Source organism: Dermacentor variabilis, chromosome 11, assembly GCF_050947875.1.
Source record: "Dermacentor variabilis isolate Ectoservices chromosome 11, ASM5094787v1, whole genome shotgun sequence".
Lineage (NCBI taxonomy): Eukaryota > Metazoa > Arthropoda > Arachnida > Ixodida > Ixodidae > Dermacentor > Dermacentor variabilis.
The window spans coordinates 85,575,889-85,601,448 of record NC_134578.1 but is presented as its reverse complement, the minus strand read 5'-3'; the positions used below and the strand labels follow the sequence as shown (position 1 = coordinate 85,601,448).

At 43.5% G+C, this 25,560-nt stretch overlaps 1 protein-coding gene across 1 annotated transcript in view; it reads left to right on the top strand.

Moving 5' to 3' along the window:
• Window positions 1-11,084: 11,084 nt before the first annotated feature.
• The window catches only part of LOC142563782 (uncharacterized), an 85,878-nt gene continuing 71,402 nt past the window's right edge, over window positions 11,085-25,560 (top strand). Inside the window, exons 1-2 of the mRNA XM_075674399.1 lie at window positions 11,085-11,162; window positions 12,540-12,607. Coding sequence (XP_075530514.1) covers window positions 12,565-12,607 — 43 coding nt within the window. The 5' untranslated portion in view covers window positions 11,085-11,162; window positions 12,540-12,564. The remainder of the gene's footprint in view (window positions 11,163-12,539; window positions 12,608-25,560) is intronic.

Below are 25,560 nucleotides of genomic sequence, written 5' to 3'. Positions count from 1 at the left end.
TCGCTCTTACCAACACAATTACCCACTCGCGTTGTTTCATGTTTCTAAATATTATATTGCCTTCAAATGGGCCAGCATAGCAAAAATCTTGTTTTCCCTTTCATGCCTCGTACTGTCTCTTATCTGGGCACTGAATGTAAACAATATGAAGATATGTCCCAGACCCTTTCATGAAAACTATATAGCCGTAGTGTGCAATCTAGGCGTAGATAATATCGAGCAATCTCTTTATGAACGGTTCGGAATGGAACTGACTAGGTAATTACCCGGTATGCTGATAGCCCGCATGGAAACATGCAGCGGAAAAGTACGCGCATGCAGAGTCATTTCACATGCAGAATGTTTCTGTAGCTGAATAAAGCGACAGTTCTACCTTGCTGATGTTTGAAAACATGTTATACCGAGAAGCAGCGCGTCAAAACATCATACAAATCTGGAATGTAATTGCAAGATAAGTAATGTATAGCATTAGTCTCGGCTCAATGAATACGTCCATTGAATGTCGGCGACAATAACTGCGCACATCGCAGCTAAACAGTAAACACTGCTATGACATGAAGCTTTGAACTACAATAATCTAACGAAAACTGCATATACCATTTCGCGCCTCAGATCACATGAAGAGGAGATGTTCTTGTTTAGAAAATATAAATTGAATGGTATGATTATAAAATAATTGTACAGCACGAGTGTTCATTCAAAATGCAGAATATTTGCTGTAATATTTCCGCAGCTTTTACTGGTAACAGAGGAATCCTTACATGCCAAGTGCGCTGGCATTTCCAGCAATACAAGATTGTAACACGAACTTTTCGTCAGTGATCGATCGAGGAACGTCTGATATAAGTTTTGTGTGTTCACAAGGTGCTTTGTTTGATCGCTGTTGACCACTTAAAATTGTCTTCCTTCTGGAAAGTTAACTTTCTCGTGTTTTGCTTGTAGCCTTATTTGATACAGAAATCTGACATTGATTTAAGAAAGAAGGAATCCAGAAGTTTATTCCAACATATACAATTAGCAGCTCTGTAAACACCCCAAATTACAATGCAAGCTCACTTACGTGCCCCATAAGGAAAGCCTGTCCTTGCAAGTTTCAGTCAGTTGTACCAAGTGCGAGTAAAGCTGGTCACGCTTAACTTGCTCGACGTTTGAGACTATATATGTCAAACGGCGTCGGTGTTATATAGTTATAACATGTTGCATTGGCCTCAATTCAATTGGTTAGGAACAAAACGAATTATTGCCACTATTGCTTCTCTGCGCCATAACAGAGTCCTTCCATGTTTTTCTGGTCACGAAACTCCGCCGTCACGCTATGGGAGAGGTTCATATGCTGCCCAAAGGTGCCGCGACGCGGCGCCACTGTGCCACAGAGGGCATCGTTCGCGTACCGAAACGCGCGCGCAGTGCAAGGCAAGCTGAGTGATCGGGTGCGTTATGTGCATGTGCTGCGCTATTTTTCGAGTGCTGGGCTGTTTGGTTGAAGTGGCGGGGTGGGACAACGATGCCGAACACGTGTTGCGTGCCTGGGTGCCGTTCCGGCTACAAGGGCACGACCGAAAAGGTGTCGTTGTTCTGTTTACCTAATAGCAAGGAGCAGCGCGAGAAATGGAAGCGGGCCATACCGCGGCAGGAAAGTGGCGGTTTTAATTTCGAATCGAAGTATACGCGTGTGTACGCGAAACACTTTGACGCCTCGGATATCGTCACTGCGTACAATTTCAACATCAACGGCGACGACGTGTCCCTGGAGCGTGAGAAGCCGACGCTGAAGACTAACGCCGTTTCAAAGATGCTTTTAACAAACTTCTTGCATTGTGAATGGTGGACCATTTATGACCGGACGCCTCTGTACTATCTGTATTTCGCTCCGCTTGTTTTACATGATAAATAAATGATCGTGCTTGTATTTTGTTTTTGCACCAACACGTTTTATTTCTTTTCTTAATCGAATTATAAAGTTTTTTTTTTCATTTTTCGACCATGATAAGGATATCAGGACCGGTGATTGCAACATTTTAACACATTGTAAATAGTTGCGAATTAAGAACCAAAATACCTAGTCTCGTCGTTTCTGCGTCGAAACCACGAGCAGCGTGAATAAGTGCTGGGCTTACTGACGCTTCTAAACGACTGCTTGCTAAGGCAATTGCCTAATTACAGCTAGTTTCAACTGAACCTAACACTTCAGGTTCGCCTTAATCCGTTGTTAAAAGCCGCACCGAAGACATTTAGTAGCGAAGTTCGTCTTGCATTATCTTATTCAGAAATGGCATCGCTTTGCAGGAAATCTTAAGCGCATGGAGCAGCTCAGTTCACTTTTCTTTGTCATGAAGTATTCTACGGTAGCAGCCCTTTGCAATAGCAATTTCATTCTTTTGATCTCGTTATAAGATACTGCCCACAGAGTCCTTCTCTGCCACAGTTTAACAGAAACTGAACAGCTGTGCTCGGCGAACAATCTGGCGCTATGCGCAACGGAGAATTGGCGCTTACTCATCTGGTGATAAGTGGGACCACTGGCGTTTTGTTGCGAATGCGCGGTGTTTAATTTAAGGCAAATATTAAAAAGCGGAGCCCACCGAAGCGTTGAGGCGAACGGCGATGATGAAGAAATCCGGACCGAGACCGCCCGGCCGTGTACAGCGGACGCACTTCGACGGGGGCGAAATGCAAAACACCCGTTTATTTAAATTTAGGCGCATTTTAAAGGATGCCAGGTGATCAAAACTAATTCCGAGTCCCCCACTACGGCGTGCCTCATAATCGTATCGCAGTTCTGGCTCTTAAAATTCCAGATCTTTCTTTTTTTTCGGTCTGAGACCACCGCAAGCTCCATGTTATGAGCGGCTTTTTTTTTCGTCCCGTGCGCTCATATCATCGCAGAAGACACGCTCAGGCAGTAATTTAATTATATTCAATGTTAAAAATAGTTACGTGAAACTAAAGCGATGGTTGAGGAAGTTGAGAAAGCTAGAATACCGAGGCTGCCCCACACACAACCACAGCGGCAGCGGCGTTCGCATGCCCTCTCATGCATGGTTGCGCCTCTAGCGGCGGGCGCTGGCGCTATATGAAACTGAGGCGGCAGTTTCGTGACCAGAAAAAACATGGAAGGACTCTGGCCATAATAAGTCATGTAACACGACCTTTCACGTAAGCTAAAAAAATTCAGGTGTTTAAAGTGCCAAAACATTGAAATTTCCTTTTTGATGCATACCCATGCTGTGTCCCAAGATATGGATAATTTTCTATGATTTGCCAACAGTGGTACGAAGTCCTAATTGTACAAAGAGAAAACGTATTAACGTATTAATAAATTACTCCTAGATGATCGGAAATTTGTTACCATTAATTTGCAATTGACTGAGTTAACAAAACAAGACCACGCCCGTAAATTGGTGAAACCCGAAGAAAGTATTGTGACAATGCGCAGAAAAGAAACTTTTCCAATATCCGAAGCATGACTTTCCCGTATCGCCCAGTGATCTGGACATTGTTCATCGCGTACCAACCAGAGCTAATGACAAGAAAACGATCACCACTCGATTCAGTTCCAGAAATAAGAAAGCTAATTTTGCGAGCAAAGTGAGAAAGCCAAACTCTAAGTGACATTGGATTCTCTGGCTCATTTAATTCTCCCGTTTTTGTACACGAGCATCGGACCCCACCTAAAAAGGCTCTCTTTTCTAAAGCCATAACTTTGGGGACAGGAAGGAACTGGATGTTCGTTTAGACGGACAACTGTCAAATCAAGGCTAGGAAGACTACTAAAAGCGAAATTTTGCGCATTCGAGACGAATCTGTCCTAACCAAAACAGACTGGGGCTCATTGTTTAACCAATCGACATAACCATTATGGCTTCTTTACTGAAACCTCATCATCTTAATTCCATCTTAAGTGGATTTCATTCCATCATTCATTCTAACGTGAGGTGTCTTCGTAAGCACTTCGACGCGATCGATAATTTCCTCACATCACTAGCTAGTTCGTTTTCACTAATTGCCATTACCGAAACTTTGTTATCTGATGACGACAAAAATTGTTTTGCTTCCCTAAATAGAAATCGGAATACTGCAATAGATTAACGAGCAGTCACGGTGGTGCGGCCATATATGTTTCTTCTAATATTGCCTATTTTTATTAATACTAATATTGCTCCCTGCCTTCTCTTTTCTCTTTCCTCCTCCTCCTCCTTATCGAAGAAGACACGACCTATCCTTAACCAATGCTAATTGCGAATCTGTTTCGATTGGATTCAGTAACTGCTTTCTTGTTCAGGAAAACAGGAATTTCATATTTGACTGCATTTACTGTTCTCCTTCATAGCCAGTCTATGAGTTCTGCACCAATGTTCATCATATTTTACACACTGTATCACTGGAAAATAATAATGTTGTTTTAATGGGTGATATAAATATAAATTTGCTGGATGAAACATCACCCATCTGCATTCACTACACTAGCTAGTTCCACAGCTACGTATATGATTGTTTAATTGACGTGCCCGCACGCGAAGTCTCTAATGGCACAGGTACACTTGCTGATCATAATCTTTCTAACCTGCTGCATTCACCAGAGGCAAACGTTTTACACATTGGCATAACTTATCATTACCCCCTGATCTGACGCTTCAATTCTAGCGTACGACCTTGCCAACCTTCACACAGATGTTCTGGACGAAGTCAGCTTGAAAGCATCTGTTGCTAATACAAACTGATCTGAAATTAAATCACTGAACGACCCAAAGAAAGCCTTTCCCACATTTTTTTCGCGTTTTATATCATGGAATATGGAGATACATGGCATATGAAGATAAACGTAAAGAAAAGAAAGCTTATTACATTTTCTAAATTAACTAATACTGCTCTAAATGTTTAGATAATAAGCAATATAGGTATAGACCCAGTTCGTAGTTTCAAGTAACTGGGCATCTATTTAACCACTGATCTTACTTGGATCACACACGTGGACTGTATAAAAAAGAAGTCATTTACGTAATTAGGATTAATCAAACATCATTTGTATTCTGCCAACTCAGAAACTGAGCTTCACGCTCACACATCTGTCATCCGGTCTTTGTTAAAATCCGCATCGATAATATGGCACCCAGGTACTATTACATTGCAGAACCGCATCGAGTCAGCACAGAATAAGGTGGCAAGATTCATACTTTCCTCATATTCACCCTACACGAGCGTATCATTCTTAAAAAGCAGCATCAGCATTACCGCTCTGAACCCCCCACCCGGCGCTATATACGCGTTTAATCTTCTTTCGTTCATTATATTACATCGAGTCAACGTTTACAACTAATCTCATTAAACCGGCGCATCACATTTCATCCAGGCTGGATCGTGAACACAAAGTGCAATCTATATTTGCTCGTTCACTAAGACATCTATGTCCAGCTACAGTGCAATCCATAACCGAATGGGACGTGCTACCAGAAAGCATTGTCACTTGCACTGATGCAGCTCGTTTTCGAAGGGAGCGTCTGGAGCATCTCCACGAATAACGGCTATTTTCGTTTGTATGTGTCTCTTAGAAATATATAAGGTTCGTAGTTTACTCGTTCACATTCAAATGTATCACTCATCCTTTATATACTACACTACTTACCGATTCCGAGACTCATTTCAGTGTTCCTGCTATTTATGCACCTTCAAACTTGCGCAATATTTCTCTCCTTGGGCCTGATTTAAATATGAGTATTATCCTGAAAGTGTCGTTATACTACAGTGTTTTCCTTTTACCCAACTCATATCGTTCTTTTTCTTATTGTTTGTTCAGGTGTTTATGTATTTGACACAATGATTTTGTATTGCAGCCCCCCCCCCGCTCCCTATGTAATGCCCTTCAGCGCCTTTAGGGTACCTAAATAAATAAATAAATAAGTAAACTCGCTGGCGCCTTTACCTCTTATGACCAAGAGCGCTAGAACAGCACTCGAGGTGACACTACTTTTGTGCACGCCTTCCTCCCTGGAGCGCTTCCGCTGCACCTGGCCTTTCTTCAAAACTCCTACCCAAGTGTGAAGGGTCCTACCGTGTCGTCGAACGCGCATCCCCCGTCAACTACGTGATCGAATCTGTTGAACCGTCTTCGAACATGCGCCGTCGTAGACGAGACGTTGTCAACGTCGACTGCTTCAAGACCTACTATGACCCACTCATAGTGACATGTGGTTTGGTCACCAGGTGGCTCTCTTTTCGTTCCCGGGGGTAATTGTAGAGGAGGATTTTAACGTTGTAGTGGGTTGCCCTCTCGAGTGCTTTCTAGTGAGTCGTTCTCTTCAGCGCTCTTGTTCGTTAAACGCTGCTCACGCTGGGAGTCCGTGCCCTGCTTTCACGGTCGGTCGCAAACGCCGGTGACTAATAAAGGCCTTCACACAATAAACAAAAGATAAGCACGCATACAGTATTCACTGTACTGTTGATCTTGTAGGTCGTCCCGTTTACTTTCGTAATGGTGACGCCGATAGAACGACGAATACGGCGTCACGACAATGGAAGGGCGATTACGAAATGATAACGCTGCTACAATGATCACAGCTTGACAAGAAAAGCACGACGACACTTGGATGACAACTATTTCATGACGACGATGGCCCCAACGTCACCTCTATGGCGATGGCATCATGACGACTGCATGACACGGAATGGGTGACAGGAGTGAAATGAGGACGATGGTAGGAAGACAGTCGCATAATAGTGATTGATGGACGGTAGTATGATTACGATGATATGGCAATGGAAAATAACGCCACTTGTAGGAACGAAAGTAGTATGACGACACAATGACATGACGAGAATGGGATGGCATTTCGTAAATGACGCAGGTAATAATACCAAAGACTGACAACAATGGCGTCGCGACTATGAAATGACGACGATCGCTTGAAGACGATGGCGTGACAACGATATCATGACGAAAGTGAGATAACGCAGCTGGAACGATGATAATCGTATGACTACCCTGGCTTCATAACGACCATATGACAAGGAATGCATGACGGTGATTGCATAACGACGCGTTGATTTCAGTGACATGACAATGACGACATGATTACGACTGAATGACGGCAGCATGACTACTGTAATGCTACTGGTTCAACAATTATCTGCCCTGTGCATTACCTGACCTGCCCGGCTCTATATTTTTCTCTGAATGTCAACTAGAGTATCACCTATTCATGTTTGCTCTCTGATTCCCACCGCTATTTTGCTGTCTAAACATTATGCCTAACATTATAAACACGAAGCATTTCCTGGCGAACATTTGCCAATTTGATATTATCTATCTAGCCGCCTACGTCTTGTGCTCTCATGACCACTTCAATAATTTGGTATGTAAGAAAATTGACACAGTACGACACGAGTGTATGGTAAGCATAAATTATACGCCATTGCATGAACGTCACGACATACGTGTCATGCAGATAGTGAAAGAGGTGCCTACGTCTTGGTGTGTATCAAAATTGGCATAGTGTGAGAAGAATGTATGTTGAACATAAATGATATGTCATGACATGAATATCATGACATGTGTGTTATGTAAGTCATGAGATAGCCACCTACATCTTAGTACTCTCACGTTCGTTTCGTTAACTTGGTAGGCTCCCCGCACACTGCTTCGCATAACATCAGTTCCCACAGTACGTGGGGTGTCTTTTTCGCTAGAATAGCGGCTTGAGCTTGTTGGTTTTCCATCCTGGTGTAACAGCGCAGCGTCCAATAGCGTGTACGTTTTGCGCTGTTGACATCAAGATGGAAAACCAACAAGTACAGCGCTTGTGGTGTCGTCCTCTCGTATCGTGGTCCGTCTACGTTTTGCGCTGTTATCCCCAGGGCGTGGGATCTGCCTACTTTTTTCTGTAAACTTTTCTCACTTCAAGGGTCTTTGAGTAACTGACTTGAATAAACGCACTACTGCACGTACCATAGAGGCTAACTGGTGATCTTGGATTCTTTTACCTCCCAAGGCTATTTAACGTTACCTTTCTCTTCCGCATAGTACACTTCAACCAAACCTTTGCACATTCTCAGTTGGGCTTCTCAATCATTTGTTGCAATTCATTTCGATTGTTGCTGAACAGGACAATGTCATCTGCAAACCCAACGTTGTGGAGATATTCGCTGATGATCCTCACTCCTAAGCCTTCTCAGTATAATAGCTTGAATACTTGTTCTAAGCGTGCAGTGAACAGCACTAGAGGCATTGTCTCTGTGCCGGACCCCTTTCTTGACAGTCATTTGCTAATTTCCTTGTGGACAAAGAAGGTAGCTGTGGAATCATTGTAGATATTTTCGAAGGTATTCACGCATGCCTTCTGTACTCCATGATTATGCAATGCCTGCATGATAACTAGTATCTCTACTGAATCGCATACATTTTCAGAATCAATGAAAGTCATGTGAAGAGGTTGGTTATACACTGAGAATTTCTCTATTACCTAATTGATGACATGAACATGATCAATTGTGGAATATCGTTTCGGGAAGGCAGCCTGGTTTCTTTGTTGAGTGAAGTCATGTGTTGTGCAGATTTTTTTTTCGGAAATTGTATTGGCGAATATTTTATACAATACCGAAATACATGCTAATGGGCAAATAATTCTTCAATTCTTTAACACCTCTGTTGTCATAATATAATGTTGACGTTCTTACAGAGTTCTGGAGCGCTTGAAATCGAATTCCAGAGCGTATAATGGGCCGCAGGTTTCTCGAGCATAATCACTCCACAATATTTGAGTAAATCGACTGGTAGTCCATTTGCTTCGGATGCTTTTGTCCGGGATAAGTCTAGTAGAGGCATTTTAACTTGATCGCTAGTTGTGAAAGAAGCCTCTGTATCTTTTTCATCACTACGAATGAAGATTGTGTGGGGGATCCTCGTACTCTACAGGTCAGTATGGAGTAATCTCGTTGCTTTTACTATGTTATTAAAATCGATCATGCCATTGCACTGCTTATCTTTCACTGCATCCAGCTTGCCTTGTCCTGTGCCAAAATTTCTTATCAATAATTTAGTGTCGGAGTAATTTTTTCTGCTTCCTCCATCTTTTCGACGTTATAATCTAGAATTTGGGCTACTTTCATTTTGTTATCAGCAAAGCCAGTTCCGAGAATTTTGTGTGGTCTCTTAAGCGAGACACTTACATGCGTTTTCGTTGTTTATTAGGTCCTTTGTTACTTGGGAGAGCATGGGAGAGCATTGATGCTTATGCTCAATTTTAAAACGTGATAAACTTGGTCGATCACGAAGTTGGTACAACGTCGTGCAGTTTCGACACAGTGCATGTGCTAAAACGGGCGCAAAGTAATGAAGATGCCTCTAGGTCTGAAGACATTCTTGTTTAAGTTACACATAGGATCGCTTTACCTCATATGGTTCTTAGAAGGGGGTGTTTATATGCCATGTCGCTCACACTGCTTCATTTGTATGCAACCAGAAAGTATAGCTTGCGTATTTTGCTTCGTTGCTTGGAATGCAAATATTTCTGGCGTATATTAGCTGGTACACTAGAGAAAGAATTTCCTTTTGATCCCCAGTATATCAGAATTTAGCAATTGACAATCAAGACGAAGCACCACTTTATGTTATAGTGTGCCCTGGCCTCCACTATATATGGCGCTACCGTATGGCTGGCTTCTATTGCAATCCAGATGGAAGACGAACTCGCACGTATTTTTCAGAGCGCGTTAGTTGAGCCCCTATGTATTTTAGATAGCGCTATGATTGTTTCAAAGATGTAATATAAACGCAGGATTGCCCTGGGATATGGCTCACTAATGGAAAAGTTTTGCAACCTTAAGAGTATTTAAATGACAGTGCCAGCTGCGGTGTGACGGGGGCTTAAGCGGCAAATTGTCTGAGATGCTCATTATGTTGTCTTGATTTGTAAATGCACTTAAATATGTTGTTCATTTTGCAAATAGCAGAAACGGGCCAATAAAGAGAAAAAGAAAGCAATCATGGCCTAATGATTAAAATACCAGGCTGCTGTGCTCCACAGCAGTGTTTCCATTCCGCCATCTGTAACACATTACTTTCTTTTTAATAAAGTAAGGTGGCACACGGATCTACCTATATGCCCAAATCAAAGTGCCCAGAATTCGGCAAGAAATGCTTTGCATTAAAATATATTTGACTTTTTTTTGCTTAGTGGAGCTGTTCAAGGTGCAAAATGCGATATACATTTAGTAACCTTCATGTTTTGACCAGTGAGTTAATGCCGCTTATATGATAAGATATACCGCATATTTTCAACTTAGACTTCCGTTTAGGTGTGCTTCCCCCATTTAGATAACGTCTGCCCCGGATTAACATCCGACACGCAATCTTGAGGTCAGCAGCATAGTAGCTTGAGCCGGCGCAGTGGGTAACCTAACGCACCACGGCAAGGCGTTACTTATTGTGCAAAGCGGCAACAAACAAGAACGTTGCAGCAGGTTTCAAGAGTGGTCTACTTTGCGCTGCCTGCTGAAAACGTGGCGCAGCAAGCAAAATGTTGTGAACAATAAATTGCTTCAACTACAGATAATACTACTCTCATAACTTGTGTGTATAAAATTGCACGAACTTACTCATTATTGCGCACCTGTAGAACTTACTGCCCTTTTTTGCATAAAAGGTTCATTCATCGCTTTGTATGCCTCTGCTAATACTTCAAGGTCAAGTGATATCATACAGAATTCTTAGTTGATCAGTATTTCGCATTGTTAAGTTTCTGCGGTCATGTGTTCTTTATCGCCATGAGTTTTGATTTTAACATAAAGTTCGTTTATCTTGAGGTTTCTAATGAAAATCTCTTGATGACATACTTGATTATTTAGATAAATATACTCCACATTCCACCTTGTAATGCGATATGTACATTCAACAAGTTCTTTCCACCTCGTTTCGTAGTCGCCTTCGGTGACTGGAACTCAGCTGTCGTGCATGCAGCTCCAACAATGTAATCAGGAGACTATTGCAATTGGCCTCCAGCTGCAGCTAGTCTCAATTTTATTGATGAACTAGCCGTACGAAGAGACACAAAACTGGCAATGACAACATGTCATGGGAGGTCATAGTTTTGTATTTATTCTACGCCCTTCGGTGGCCAGGCTGAACATCGTTTCCAGGGACCCAAAGTAAGCAAGAACTCTATCGCACAGTAAGTTCCATCCTCGACTTGCCACCTCATGAATCATTGCAATTATTTTACTTGCACAGAGTAAGTATGGTGGATAGATGAATTCGGAATATGGAGTGCTTAGCACAGTCCGAACACATTCATGTATGAGCGTGGCTCATACATGAATATTTATTCTGCCGTTTGCTTCTAATCACCTCAAGGTGATTAGAATACAATTGCTTATATATAAGCCTCAATTCGTATGAGAAATTGGCCTAGTATAGAAAAAGACAAATTGCCCAGAAAAAAAGGAAACAAGGCTAGTACCAATTCGTCATACTAACCTAATGCAGCGCATACATTACCACGTGAGGAAAAAAAAAATGAATTGAAACAGCACTGCTAGCGGTGACCAGGACATGACGAGATGTATTCACAATACCATGCCTTTAATGAATGACAACCTTTCGTAGTAAGCGTGTCCACCCCATGCAGATTAATGAGCTAGGTAAGTACGAAAAGAAAACCCGCACACCGCAGGAAGGACTTGTCTGAGAACGCGCATTCGCAATGTGTGAGAGACAGACATTTGTGGGTGGTTCACTTACTTGAGATGATTATCTGTCGTGATGATTAGTAACACACTTATGTCATAATGTTTCATATTTCTTGTAGCAGCTGCGCTGGCGCAGTTGCTATGGTGCCGCGCCGATGAGCATGAGGTCGCGGGTGTGCTTCCGACAGCGGCGGCAGAATTTTCATGAGGGTGGATTGGAAGCATGTTAGTTTACACTTCTTTGGTTGCACGTAAACTAGAGTCCCTGATTACAATGTACCTCATAATTAAAACGCGGTTTCGGCCAGTGAAATCCGCACAATCTAATATATTGTGTCTTGCGCCTTTGGGTCCCATAGGATCTGCAATGTGTCAAAGTGTTCTTGATAGGTGACATTCTGACATTTCCCTGCCAGAAATGGATCAGTTATTAACGTATGGCAGTGTATGAGATTACAGGCGTGCTGGCTGTCACTGAAGCTGAGGTGCTTGAAGATCTGACCGACGTACGCTCGCAGAGATGCGGGTTTCAGATCTTTCCTAATATTGATCGTAATCGTTGTTCCGACTAGGTCAGATCTATAGTTGTCTTTCGCGTAATGAACGACAGTAACTGTACTGAATGTTCCTTGAAGATTTTTTACATGCAAGATAAGCAACTAAGGCGAGGTTTTACTTCAAACTACTAGTAATGAAATGAACAAGCCTGTACTCTTACAAACAACATAAACTTCGAACAGTGACTTCCGAGTTTGACAGGTGACTCCATGCATTCTGGCTCGAATCCGCATTTACTAATCGACACTGGCCACCATGATTATGAGCCGCTCATAAGCTGTCGCTCAATCTCATTTACACAGGTACCGAGGAAAGCCGGCCTTCAAGATGAGGTTCTTCTGGTCATTTCTCATGGTGGTTATTCTGGCTGGTAAGTAGTGCAGGCAACCTAGCACTGTGCCTAGGAAACACCGTGACCAACTTTGTTGTTAGCCATTTCGCTACTCCAACGAGATATGTTTGCTGTTCTGACTAGACCATTACAATCCACCACATCTAATTTGTTTTCTAGCGTATACTTGGAAAGATGTTAACCTGAGGCGGCGTTTCTATTATTGCATGAATGGGTTCACTATTTGACAGCGGAGGTGCTGAACGCATTGCAATATAAGTGGCTGCAATGAAAAGTAGCTAAGTGAAAATTGCCGAATAGCGGAAAATGTTTATCTTAGATATAAATGTTCTTGGAAAAAGTGAGGCATTTCTTATGAAATGAAGCAAATGTGTTGCAATGCTCTTGCTTGACATGCGTGACAGCGAACCAGCAAAAGGCACGTGACACAGCAGCCAACCAAAGTAAAGTTACGTTTTCGTGCCTTGCTTTCATTTTCTTGAATTCTTAGTCTAGCCATGATACTCTTGTCGTGGGTTTTAAGCTTTGGTGAGTCTAATCCTTGAACTTGCTCACATGTTGCCCATCGAACTCGATGTGCCCAGTTTTATTCTTCTTTTAACGCGTTAACATCAGCGAAAATACACACTTAGGGAAATTGAAGCAGCAAGAACGCCTTTGGTATACACGAAACTGCGAGCACTGCTCTTTTTGTGTTCATTCTGGTCTTGCGGTCTCCTGATGAACGAAACAGTTGAAATCTCAAGAAGAAAAAGACCATGTGGCGAAACGTTGATTGCAAGCACAGTCTTGAGGCCCCGATTTTGTCTTATTAAATGCACCGCATTCTTGACTTGACCTTGACCTTGTAGAATGCCGAGCAGCGCATGATGCTTTGTTACAATTGCTTCAAAGCACATTTCATTCGATTGTAATATAAAGGCTGTAACAGCTAACTACTTGTTCCTACAAACAAACAAGCGAGCTGTGCACTCAACGAACGCAACCACTTCACGATTGCTAAGTGTATTCTTAAACGAGCTCAAGGTATGCTTTACTTTAGGCTTGTTCTAATATTAAATCGTATTCAACTAAATTTGAAAGCGTTTGTTTAAATACAATATTTTCAGCAACACATCCGACGACAGTACTGAGAAGTATTATAAAGAATTTCCTTTCACGATTATAGCTGCAGTAGCAATAAGAGGTCCGAGCTCCATAGAAAGCAACTTAATCGTCTAGAGAAGGCCGATTTTCCAAAATCTATTGTCGAGTCGATATGTGATGGGCTAGTGAAGAAAATAAAAAGGGGAAGCACCCCAAACACAGATTCAAAAGGTAAGAAAGGTTGCAGTTATCCGTTATCTACATCAGATGCGGCATGGGTTAAACAAGACAGCCATGAAATATGGTGTTCAAGTCGTGATTCCAGCAAGAAACTCGTTAAACGAGATTTGCGATCTTGTCAATAAATCTAAACAGGCGTCGAAGGCTTGGTGCCGGGTCAAACACTTGGGGCAGCTGGGGCCATGCTCAGTGGGGGTGGTCTACGCCATTCCTTATTCGTGCGGCAAAAAGTACTTTGGGCAGTCGGGACGCTGCCTTAACATCCGCCTCAAGGAACACCGAGGTGCGATCAGGAATGCAACAGGCTCGAATCAGACCGCGCATTGTAGAAATTGCTTATGCAAACCATTGTTTCAGCAAAACGAAATATTGTATAAAATATGAATCAAATCAACCGCTAGATTGTGGAAGCCTACTTCATGTATGTAAGCTCAGGCGCATGCGTCAGCCAGACTTCTATCGATCTGCAGGGTAAAGAAACTCAGTTTTTGAATGGCAAGGTACGCTAACACCCGTTCACCCTTGTAAGTGTCACTTGACGTGTTTACATTTTCTGAAAATTTAAGTCACTTGTCTGAAAAAATAAAGCAGTTATTAGTCTGCGCTCGCACCGTGTACTTCCTTTTGTCTTTCATCCGGGTTGCCCTGCCCACCGGTAGGAACATGTCCAATCCCCAACTCGCCCATCTTGCCGTGTAGAGTCGGCCCAGACAGTGTGAGTGCATTCATGTAATAATAATATTTGGGGTTTTACATGCCAAAACCACTTTCTGATTATGAGGCACGCCATAGTGGAGGACTCCGGAAATTTCGACCACCTGGGGTTCTTTAACGTGCGCCTAAATCTAAGCACACGGGTGTTTTCGCATTTCGCCCCCATCGAAATGCGGCCGCCGTGGCCGGGATTCGATCCCGCGACCTCGTGCTCAGCAGCCCAACACCATAGCCACTGAGCAACCACGGCGGGTATGCATTCATGTAATCAACAGCTACATGATCTAAAATAAAGGTTATGCAATTTAACGAAATGTACCTTCATTTAACTTCAACGTTCATAAAATACCATCCTAAACAAACAATCAAATCATATATGCATACCATCGCGTGGCTCAGCATTTCTTGGGTTCGTTTCGTGGTCGTTGGCTTTCGACTTTGATTTACTTTGCATTGGCGAAAAGCTTGGCATTCAACCATCTTTCTTCAAGGAAGCGGCTTCGATTTTTTCATGCAAGCTTGCGTCCCTGGGTATGTGCTAGGAGGTGTGTGCTACGGGCTGCTCTTCAAGGAACTACTTTTGACGCCAACTTGACTAACCAGGCATATGCCGATGAGAGTGATGGGTAAATATATCCACTGCTGAGCGGAATCAAATCCGCGTCTCAAGGTTTCATCAAGAACAGCAGCCCAAGGAGTCAGCAGGCTGCGTCATCAACGCACTAGGTCTGTGTGAACACCTCTCACCCCAACTTTTGAATGATTCACGCCATTGAATGCACTGGGTATCTGCCGCTCTTCAATGAACCTCTCGCCAACTTGTTCACTCAGCATGTGCCGCTGAGTGTTCGGCAAGGAAGGGCACAATTCTGAGTGTTCACAGATGCCGAAGCGCCCCGCTTCTGGTTTCGGAGACCACGTACATGCTTTGCGGCGCTGGCGCTAGATCGCACGGAGTGTTCTCAGAGAAACGCCAACGAGGCATCCCACAGCAGTATACACGCCATATACATAACTCGCTTGGATGGTGAAAAATACACTTTGTCGTGATACCGATTCCTTGCTAAATGCATTGCCGTCGATAGTGATTGCGATATGGGTTCTGCCAATTTTTTTTCTGCATTTTTTTTTGCTCTGTCCGTATGGACCACCTACGCTAGCGCGCACACGTCTGACAATTTCCCACTTGCAGAAAGTTTGTTTGTCATGAGCTTATAATGCTTCGGTGGTTGCCTGACAATTATATGTTGTGCGTGGCATGCGCGCAGTGTTTTTGGACCACAGCTCTCAGCAAGCGACCGGGAAATACAGGATGGAAGCCGGCGACTGCGCTCTCCAGACCGTGAGTATACAGCACAGCCCACAGCATGTGCTTTCCCAGCTGAAGTAATGCTGTTAAAATTGTTTCCGTATATTTAATTCATGCAGGAGACGCAGAGGCATCAGTAACACTTCTGTTGACATTACAGACAGAAATAAAGTATGTTAGTCACAGGTTGAGCAAAACGCGTGCGTGTTAGTAATCATAGGTTGTACAGCGCTTGCCTTTTCTGGATATGGCTTATGTAAATTTTCGATTTAGTTCAATGTTGGCGGTGTCGGAGCTTCCACTTTGTGCCGTCATATTTCACTTTTGTAAAACGCATCGAGATTTACGTTTAAGGTATGAGGTCGACTCAGCAGCGATACATCATTCACTATACTCAAGCTCGGATCGGTGCAGAAGTGAAAAAGCGAGGTTGATTCTGGCGCGCAGATCAGCCTACACACAGCTTAGAAAGAAGAGTTAATAACTATAGGCAGTAAACGCTCGCGTATACTACCTGCGAATTCGGTAAAATTGAAGTTGGACAACAAGCTTCCAATTTTGTAAGGACTCTAATCCTTTCTAATCGTCGTGTAGCTGAAACGTGCTCTTTCTCTTATGTTTATGTTTACGTGGGCTGGTTTGCAATAACAGCTTTATCCAGGAATAAATCTACGCCAGCGGAAATTGGGGCGACAACATCGTCATAATAGAAGCATCACGTTTTTCCTTATCGATGTGGGAGGATAGCGCCAGGGTTGTCTCTCCTCACCTAGTGTGAACCTGATACTGTTGTTTTGCAGCCGTATTCTGCTAATAGCGGTGTTCTAAGCTGTGCCCGTTTAGCTCAGGTGCATCAGTTTGACCATTCCTATTGAATGCGTAAGCATTTCTATTCGTACTCAACGAAGAAACCCGTCCGTCTGTCCATAACGTACAACACAGATAGATAAGCAGCCAATAAGCTGATAAGTATGATAAGGAATGATGAGGAGTTATTGGAGTCTAATCACAGTTTATAAAGCTGCGCCGCGAAGGGATAAGGTGCTAAAGAGCGATGAGGGCTAATAGTGGTCGGATCAATTCCGATAAGGCTGAAAAACCGATAAATGTTGATATGGGTAAAAAAAGTGCGAAGAGGTTGATAGGGACCAGTAACAATTTGATAAGGACAGCATCGACTGCGATAAGCTAGAGACCAACCGATAAGCGCTTATAAGGCTTGGATCTGGTCTGAAAGGTAGATAACTACTGATAAGGGTTGATAAGGGTTGATACTGGTCGGATCAAACTTCATAACTTCTATGAATTTGTTTATCAGTCCAATTGCCATTGACAAGCCTTAAAACACAGTCTTGGCACTCTTTGGTCCTAACTGGCCTTTCTCGATATATAAATTTGTGCATCATCACCATTACCGAACCTGCACCTTTGAGGTAACAATTACAATGCCACAGCCACTGGACTACCACGACGGATGATGAGCGGAACATTCAAGGGCAAATTGGTAATGAAATAATTTTGTTGAATGATATGAAGTCGCAATGTTAAAACAGGTCTCCTTGACGGTAAGCGCAAGGCACGCGCATGAAAATTGGACACACGCAAATAAATTTGCCGGAGCAAACGACGCAGCTGGGACGGGATATGTGAACAATGACGTGAAAAAGCTTGCTCAAAAACTGCTGAAAGTTAGTCGGCAAGCCATTTAAACAACCTCAATTCAAACTGTTCTACGCTTGATAGGGCAAGTTGCTTTTTAAAGCAGCGGGGCTTAGGTGCAGCTGTTTTTCACCTGCTTGTTGACTCACTACAAACAGATGGCAGCTGCGCCGGGCTTATCCATTTCTTCTCATCATCCCCGTAACGCAGTCCTTGCCGTGGTTCAATGCCCGGACGCGGCGGACGCATTTCCGACAAGGGTTGGATGGATGAACATTTCTGTATTTAGATTAACGTGCTCGTTAAAGTTTACGAGATGGTAGAAACGAAGGCGGATACCCCTCAACACGCATAAGCCAAAGCTAATGTTCATTAGTGTGGCAAGAGAACAAGAATTCAACTTTCGCCAGTCAGCCTCTATTCTGTGCAGGAGTACACTTATCTGGGTCAGTTACTCACCGGGGACCCTGATTATCCCTGATTACGCGAAGGAAATGCGCAGAAGAACAAAAGTGGGTTGAAGTGCATACAGCAGACATTACCAAATCTTGAAGCTCACCACCACCGTTAAACAGGACAGTGTACTGCCATCGTATTCGACCGGTGAAAACATATGGGACAGAAACTTGGAGGTTAACAAAAAAGCTCGGCAGCAAGTTGGGGACATCGCAAAGAGTGATGAAGCGAAAAACAAAATTTTAGGCGTAACGTTTAGAGACCGTACCAGAGCCGTGTCGATCAGAGAGCACAGGGGGATAGCCAAAATTGTAGTTTACGTTAGGAGAAAAATGGAGCTGGGCATGCATTTAATGCGTAAGGCAGATATGCGGTTCACCAATTAGGTTGAATAATAGCGAAGAAGGGAAGGGAAGCGCAGTTGAGGACGGCAGTGTATTAGCGGTAGCGATGAAATTAGGAAATTTGCAGTCGCAAGCTGGAATCAGCTCGAGCAAGACAGGAATAACTCGAGATCGCTGGGAGAGCACTTCGCCCCGCATCGGACGCAGAAATAGGCTGATGATGGTGATGATGATTATCCTGCACTACCACGCCAGGCAATAAGCCACTGTGCTGGTTGAGGACATTAAACCCCATTTTCTGAAACCTGCTAAGTGTGCTTTACGCATGCACATTTCATTAAAGCTGCTTCATCTTCAACCGATTGAAAACGGGAGCATTAACATGGTGAGACGAGCTAGTTGGCTGACGGTCATCGTGGGAGTGTTTTGAAGCGCAATGACAAGACTAATGGCGGCAGGACACGGCACTTTCTCGCAAGCGAAGAAATTATTTAACATGGTTCACATATAGAGCCCCGCACCCTTATAGCGAAGTGCTTCGCGCCCCCGAAACATAATAATACAGATCGCTTCGTTGTAAAGATGGAACACCGCGCAGCTCAGGGTAGAACTGGCACAAAAATGTTGCTTTCTTATACAAGTCATTCCTTTGTAAAGGCATTTGTCGTAGAGGCGCTCGACTATATAGAGAAAATTCTGGTCCTGTCCTTTTGGTCTTTCGGTTTTTGGCAACGCTTGAAGGAAGTTTGGAAGATAACTAGCATTTTCACGTGGCACTATGTGCGAAAAGCTCATTAGTTTGAAGTGTTTTGTCCTCAAAGTAAAGAATAATTGAAAAAATGTGCACCATACATATTGCTAATTCCTAGTGAATTTTTTCTAACTCTCCTTCAATGTAGCTATGGTCATCACGTTTTTTCGTGCTTGTTTATTGGCCGCAATCCAGGAATAAAATGACGAACCGTAGTCAAGCTAGCACCAATGTTTTGCGGTAGCGCAACAATTTTTCGATTATGTCTCATGAGAAATAAAGTTCCGGACAATTATGATGGCCAAGTGGGAATAGTGCTCGCTCAAAAATTGTTTTTTCTATGCTCCCTACTGACGTCCAGGCCCATTTCTTCTAGCTTACTCATACTCACTCACATATTAGATATGAGGCTACTCGTAAGACAGGGCCGTGCCTAATGTGTGATTTACATATGTTGCCAAAGATATTCGACGCTGAATAGTTTGTCAGGAGCCACAACCTAAGTCACTGACGAACGAAATTAGCACTTTTCTGTAAACTATTAAAAAGGCTCGAAACATGGCGAAACGGCGGCAGCGTTAATAGGAAATCCCCGGATGGAGACAGGATAAGGACGAGCGCTGATCCTTGTCCCTGGCGCTCGTCCTTGTCGTCCTGTCCCCCTCTGTCTTTCTTGTTCACGCTGGCGCCTTTTTCTAACATGCACCAAAACACCCAACTCGCCACATTAAAACATGGCAATCTCAAGCTTGGTGCGTGGTGTAAACACATGTAACCCAATATGGACAGTCACGACGGATTTCACAAGAACTAAATGATGTAATGCCGTTACTTAAAAAACGTAGTTTTTTTAAGTAACGTTAAAAAAACATTACTTAAAAAAATTCGGTAGGCTGTATCAGCGACGCAACCACCGGAGCACGCAAAACATTTTGTGCGTGCACCAGACGGTCTATAGGCACTGAGGAACATCGATAACGTAACCAAATGCACACGCTCCATTTATTCACTCATTAGAACTTTGCATATATACAATATGTGTTGTAGCTAGTGGGCGCCTTACAGCCTAATTCTGCAATTGTGCTTGCTAGCTATTCGCTGCGGGCTTGTTGCTTTTGAAGAGAGTTTTTGGGCGCGAGGGCAATGAAATGTCTACCACACCAGTGGCACCCGATACGACCCGGCTATGGTTGAGCCCTACGTCTCATTAAACGGTTGAGACTCATGCGCTCGCATAAAGCTCTTACGCTTGCTCTCCCTATGAAGACGACGGGTACTATGTGCCGTGGTCCTTTTGTTTTTCTTTTCTTGCTCCACCTTTGCTCTTGCTGCCCGAGTTTCTCCAAGACATTTATTTCTCAGTCGTACGTGTCCAACGCATTTGGGGGGGGGCATGGAAGAGGGAATGCGAAATTTCTGCAACAAGTTTAACACTCGGAGGCCGTATACCTCCAGGCGAACACTGGTTTCATTTTGATAACCTGTACTTATGGCGGAGCGAGCTATTTCAAACGCTGCCGTTCCCGCTCGGATCGAAAAACATGGTGCCGAGATATGGCTCTCTGAATACCGAGCGAGAGGATAAATTTGTCTCCGACTGCGTCACCCGTGGCGCGACAAGGGCACCATCTCTGCACCCAACGTATGCATGGTGGAATAATGTCGTATTTAATCTACAAAACTATAGCCTAAGTAAAATCGCATAGGCATAAGTCCTAATGGTATAACTTGTTATCGTTGCATGCACTTTTCTCAGGCGACCACCTCTGACCCATATAAAGTGCGTCTGACGCGAATATGACGACATGCGGCTTCCAAGCCATTCGAAATTATTAAAGAAAAAATAAACGATGAATGAATGAAAGTAAGACATATTTATTACTGGGGCTCGAATTACCTACAAGCAGCAGTGCGTTTTGGAAATGTACAGTCGACCAAAACAGTTTACGGACCAAGAGATTTGACAAAAAGCTGAATATCTCCTCTGTCTCAAGACACAGCCTGTTATTCCCATTTCCAGCCTTTTGTGGCATATGCGAACAACATTGTGATGCACAATTTCACAGGCTGCTTTTAAAGGCTGCTCGTATATTTTAAATTTTCTGAGATCCCGTAGTCCATAAACTTTTTTGGTCACTGTACGTTCAGCCCAGCCTTCTATGGCACCCGCACTGTGCGGCACTGCCTGCTCGAAGGCTTGCAGCATTTTTACAATACGTGATCAGCTCGGAAAGCTAAATATGCGACGTGTAAAGGTATCCGGAAGCTTTGCAAAACTCTTTCGTTCCCTTCTCATGGTAACTGTCGGCCCGAAACGCCGAAATAGTGGGCTGCTGCACCGCAGTGGCATCGTTTGCTGTCGTTGTGAATAGAGGCGGCGGCTGAGGCAAGCAATAGATCCATCATCGAGGGATGAAAGATTGCGGCAACCACGATGCTGCGATGAAAATAGTCCATAAATGCTTCGAGTTTGTTTGTGGTCGTCAAACTCATCAGCCATTATTTATCCAAAGTTTTCGCACTGATGTCTCGGCTGCTGAGCCGCGGTCGCCAGATGTTGGGCTCGAGATAGCTCGTTATCCCAAGAAATGTATGTAAGCTTATGGAGCTTGTGTTGGCTTATTGCTTATGGCGCATGTGTTGGAATTGTCTATGGTGTGATCTCCAAGCAGTCACGCGGAAAATAGCGCTTCCCTTGTATATCTCATCAGTACCTGTCTTGCGCGGTTCTGCAGACGAAGCACGAGGGGGGAGGGCAACTTTTCTTTTATTCAAATACATTGAAAACGCAACAATGCTTCTGTGAGATAACTGTCAGACTAGTTTGAATAACATCTGTTGGATATTTGAAACAAATATTTAAATTCCAGTAGCTCGGGGCAATATACCTTTCTTTTACCGTACGGAACTTCTTTTACTAACATTGTCGGAAGCGGACTTTAAAAAAAACAAATTAGAACATCAAGGTTACTAGTTCCTAAATCGGCACTAAGTACAGATATCGCCCTTCTATAAGCAGCACCTGTCAGAACATCTCAAGGAAACAGATGATTATTTTGGATTCACGTTTTCCTTTGACAGCTCTGCAGCGTTTCTGAAGGTCTTGCTAAAGCCCTAGTCACTAATTCATGCAATATTTTGGAGCGGTGTGCAGTACATCAAATCTGTCCGATCCGGATGTATAATGTGGCACAATTTAACGAATAGTATTACTTTTTGTTTGCTTGGCTACAGAGTCACAAACATAATATATGAGTTCTTTTGAAACTATGCAATAATCAAAAATTATTGTGAAAAATTACGGCCTTAACTAAAATGAAGCTGCTCAGTAGAGTTCATATCTTTTAGCTATTTTTCAATGAAAAAAGGACATCCTATCCGTGCAGGGCTACAAGAAAACTCAAATTCTCCGTTCCTACGTATTCCGATACTAGCCCCTGACCTAAGGCTTCGTCATTGGTTCAAAAGCTGCAAAAGACGGAGCTATATTTAGCGGTTGCATTGAATTAGTGCGTTTGGCGTCTTTTGCAGTGAAAAACGGCATTTCAGTGGTTTGGCGGCTGTCATCACAGAAATACAGTTGTATCGGTAGTTAAGCACGCCGTGACGAAGCTACTTTTGTTGTTAAATAAACAATATTATGTTAATACTGTATCGACCACCACTTAGTATGAGGAACTAAGAGCGTTGGCCTCCTTAGGAACATATTGTAGTTAATAACATCAATAGTATCTGTTCTTATATTTGAGAGCTTGTGGGCTTCCAGGCGTGGCTTTCGATGCAGACGGTGTGCTGAAGCCGTCTGGTCAGACGGAGAAATATGGGAATATATTAACGCATAGCGTTAAGGACCCCGTGTCCCAGACGCAGGAAATTCGGTGTCGGCATCGGCTGGTGTTGTGCCCCGTGAGCGAAAATTACTCTATATGGGCCATTAAATTTCTTTTTCTATGACTGAAGTTGCTCATACCATAGATGCTTTACAAAAATATTTCTCGGTATTTCAAGAATGCCAGCCCACAAATAACTGTTATGAAACAAAGCATCGACACCACGTCTTTTGTGTTGAATCTTCGCAGAGTGAAATATTAGAAGTGTGAAACATAGCCAGAAGATCGGCCCACAAATGGGTCCACGTTTCTACCAGAAAGCTCGCCTTCGTGCATAGCATTCGCCGCAAACGTTTTCCAGTAAACAGTACACAGCTTTTATGTTCAAGTTTAACGTTTACCAGCGTTAAGTAAAACAGCGTTACCATTCCGCAAACGAACTTTGCAGAAAGCAAGTTTCAGCATAGCGTTATACCGTGGCTTAAGAGTGGGACGCTATGGAATCACGCTTTGAATTTCACATACATAGTGCACCTAATTGACTGTACTTGTGTGTGTGTCTGTAAAGTGCGAGGCCCAGCGCAACGGAAGCCAAGAGCGCGTTGCCTTTGTACTCTCCATGTCTTCCAATCCGCGGCGAAATAGTACAAACTGTACAAGCTTTCCAGCATAGCTTCCGACATCTTCCCATCTCAGAGCCAATGGGATGTCGTCGCGCCTATCTCCCGACTTTACCTATAGGCGGCGCCATCTCGCACGTTTCTCTCATTAAGCTTGGATGCGTTCGAAACGAGAAGTAATCCCGAAACTCTTCAAGATTATGCACAATACTCTTTGACGAAGCGGCCTGAAACTAAGCGAAACTGATTACACAGCAATTTGCTACGAACAAAATGAATTCTACAAAAATAACGTCAAATTCGCATCGAAGCGGGAGGCCGGGACCTCCGCAATGTTTTACGCAATCTACGCAAAGCGCGCATAAATGGTAACGTTAAATCTGCGAAACCGCGTGCTCACACTAAACGGCATGAGTCGCTTAGCGTCCTGCCCACGCGCATTTCGATTCCGCTGTTCCCCTAAGCCCGTTTTTACGCGAAACACGCTAAGCGAAGGCTGGCTATAATGGCTACATAAGCCGCAGTTACCGGGAAGCGTGGGAAGCACTGAAGGATCTCTGAATGCTATCGGGTTCCACTTTTAAAGGCGAAGTGTCCTCCAAATTTTATGCTTTCTTTTCGAACGTCTCATTAATAGGCGTGCCGTCGTCGTCGTGGACTTTGCCGCCGTCTTGGACTGTCTTGTCGAGAAGCTGTCGCCGACGAGCTTAGCATAGTGTCATGACTAAAGCGCACAGCATGGCGGTGCGGAAACTCAAGCGTAACGAAAAGAACAAGAACAAACGCACACAATCAATCTCTTTCGCGAATAACTGCAATATTCGACATCGCACCTGTATGCGCGTGTGGCTGATTGCGTTTGTCGCGCTCTAAAAGAGCGATCTAGACGCGCTGCTTATTGTAACAAGCAGGGAAGTTGTTCGTCCGATTACTTCGACGATTCCGGTGGCGAATCGCGGCAAATATCGCGAGTACGCCAAGTTCCGAACGGCATTGCGTTGTTGCATCATTGATGTAACGTAAAAGCTATTCGTATAACAGAAAGAACTCTACCCAAACTCAATATTGGACTTGTTCCCAGAAAACACTCGACGTCCTCAGGGCGTCCTCAAATGGTACAAACGTCCTCACAGTTTTGACGATGTCCTTGATACGTCCTCGGGGCGACATTCACGGGTTCATCCTGAAAAGATATTTTGCAGGACTTATTAAGGGTGTCTGATTGCCCAAGGAACGTCCGCTGCAGGACAGTTTGAGGACATTTAGTTTTATGTTAGAAGAAACCCCGAAATTGAAATTTTCAAGATTGTTTCGGCTGATGAAAGAAAAATTAGGTGCTATACTTCATGTGACGTCTTTTCTCGCCATGGAACTTGATTTTTTTTTCGTTGAGTTAAGCCTTGATCAATTGCTCTTTATACCTCACCACTGTTTTTGATTGAACCATTTCTTGTAACTTGTATCGTTTTGAGTACCTGCGGCGATAGCATTTGTGGTTGGTAATAAAAGAGTGAACCAGCAAGGTATCCCGCAATGTCAGCGAGCAAGCCACTCTATTTTCTTTTTTTTTGCTGGCACATTGGCACTCTCGATTTGAAAGGTCAAGCCAAGCCAGCCCAAGCCAACGCAGCACTGAAAAAAAGATGGCAGCGGAGAGCGGGTAAGTTCCTTTCATATTTTTCAGGGCAGAAGAAAGTGGAACGTAGATTTGTAGGCGGAAGAAATAGACGCATAAGGCCATGTTTTTAATTAGCGAGCAGCGCAGACAAAGCCTTCCTCAATTACATAGTGAATCGGATGGCTTCGCGCGACTTTGCCATGTAGCTCTTAGTGTTGGATGGAACGGGTGCTGGAACTCACGGTGTCGCTTCACCTGTAGAATAAACTCACCAAAGATGCTCTCCACAGGTTCGTGACATCTTATGCTGGGTCGCTAAAGTGGGCAGTTTCAACGTGATGATT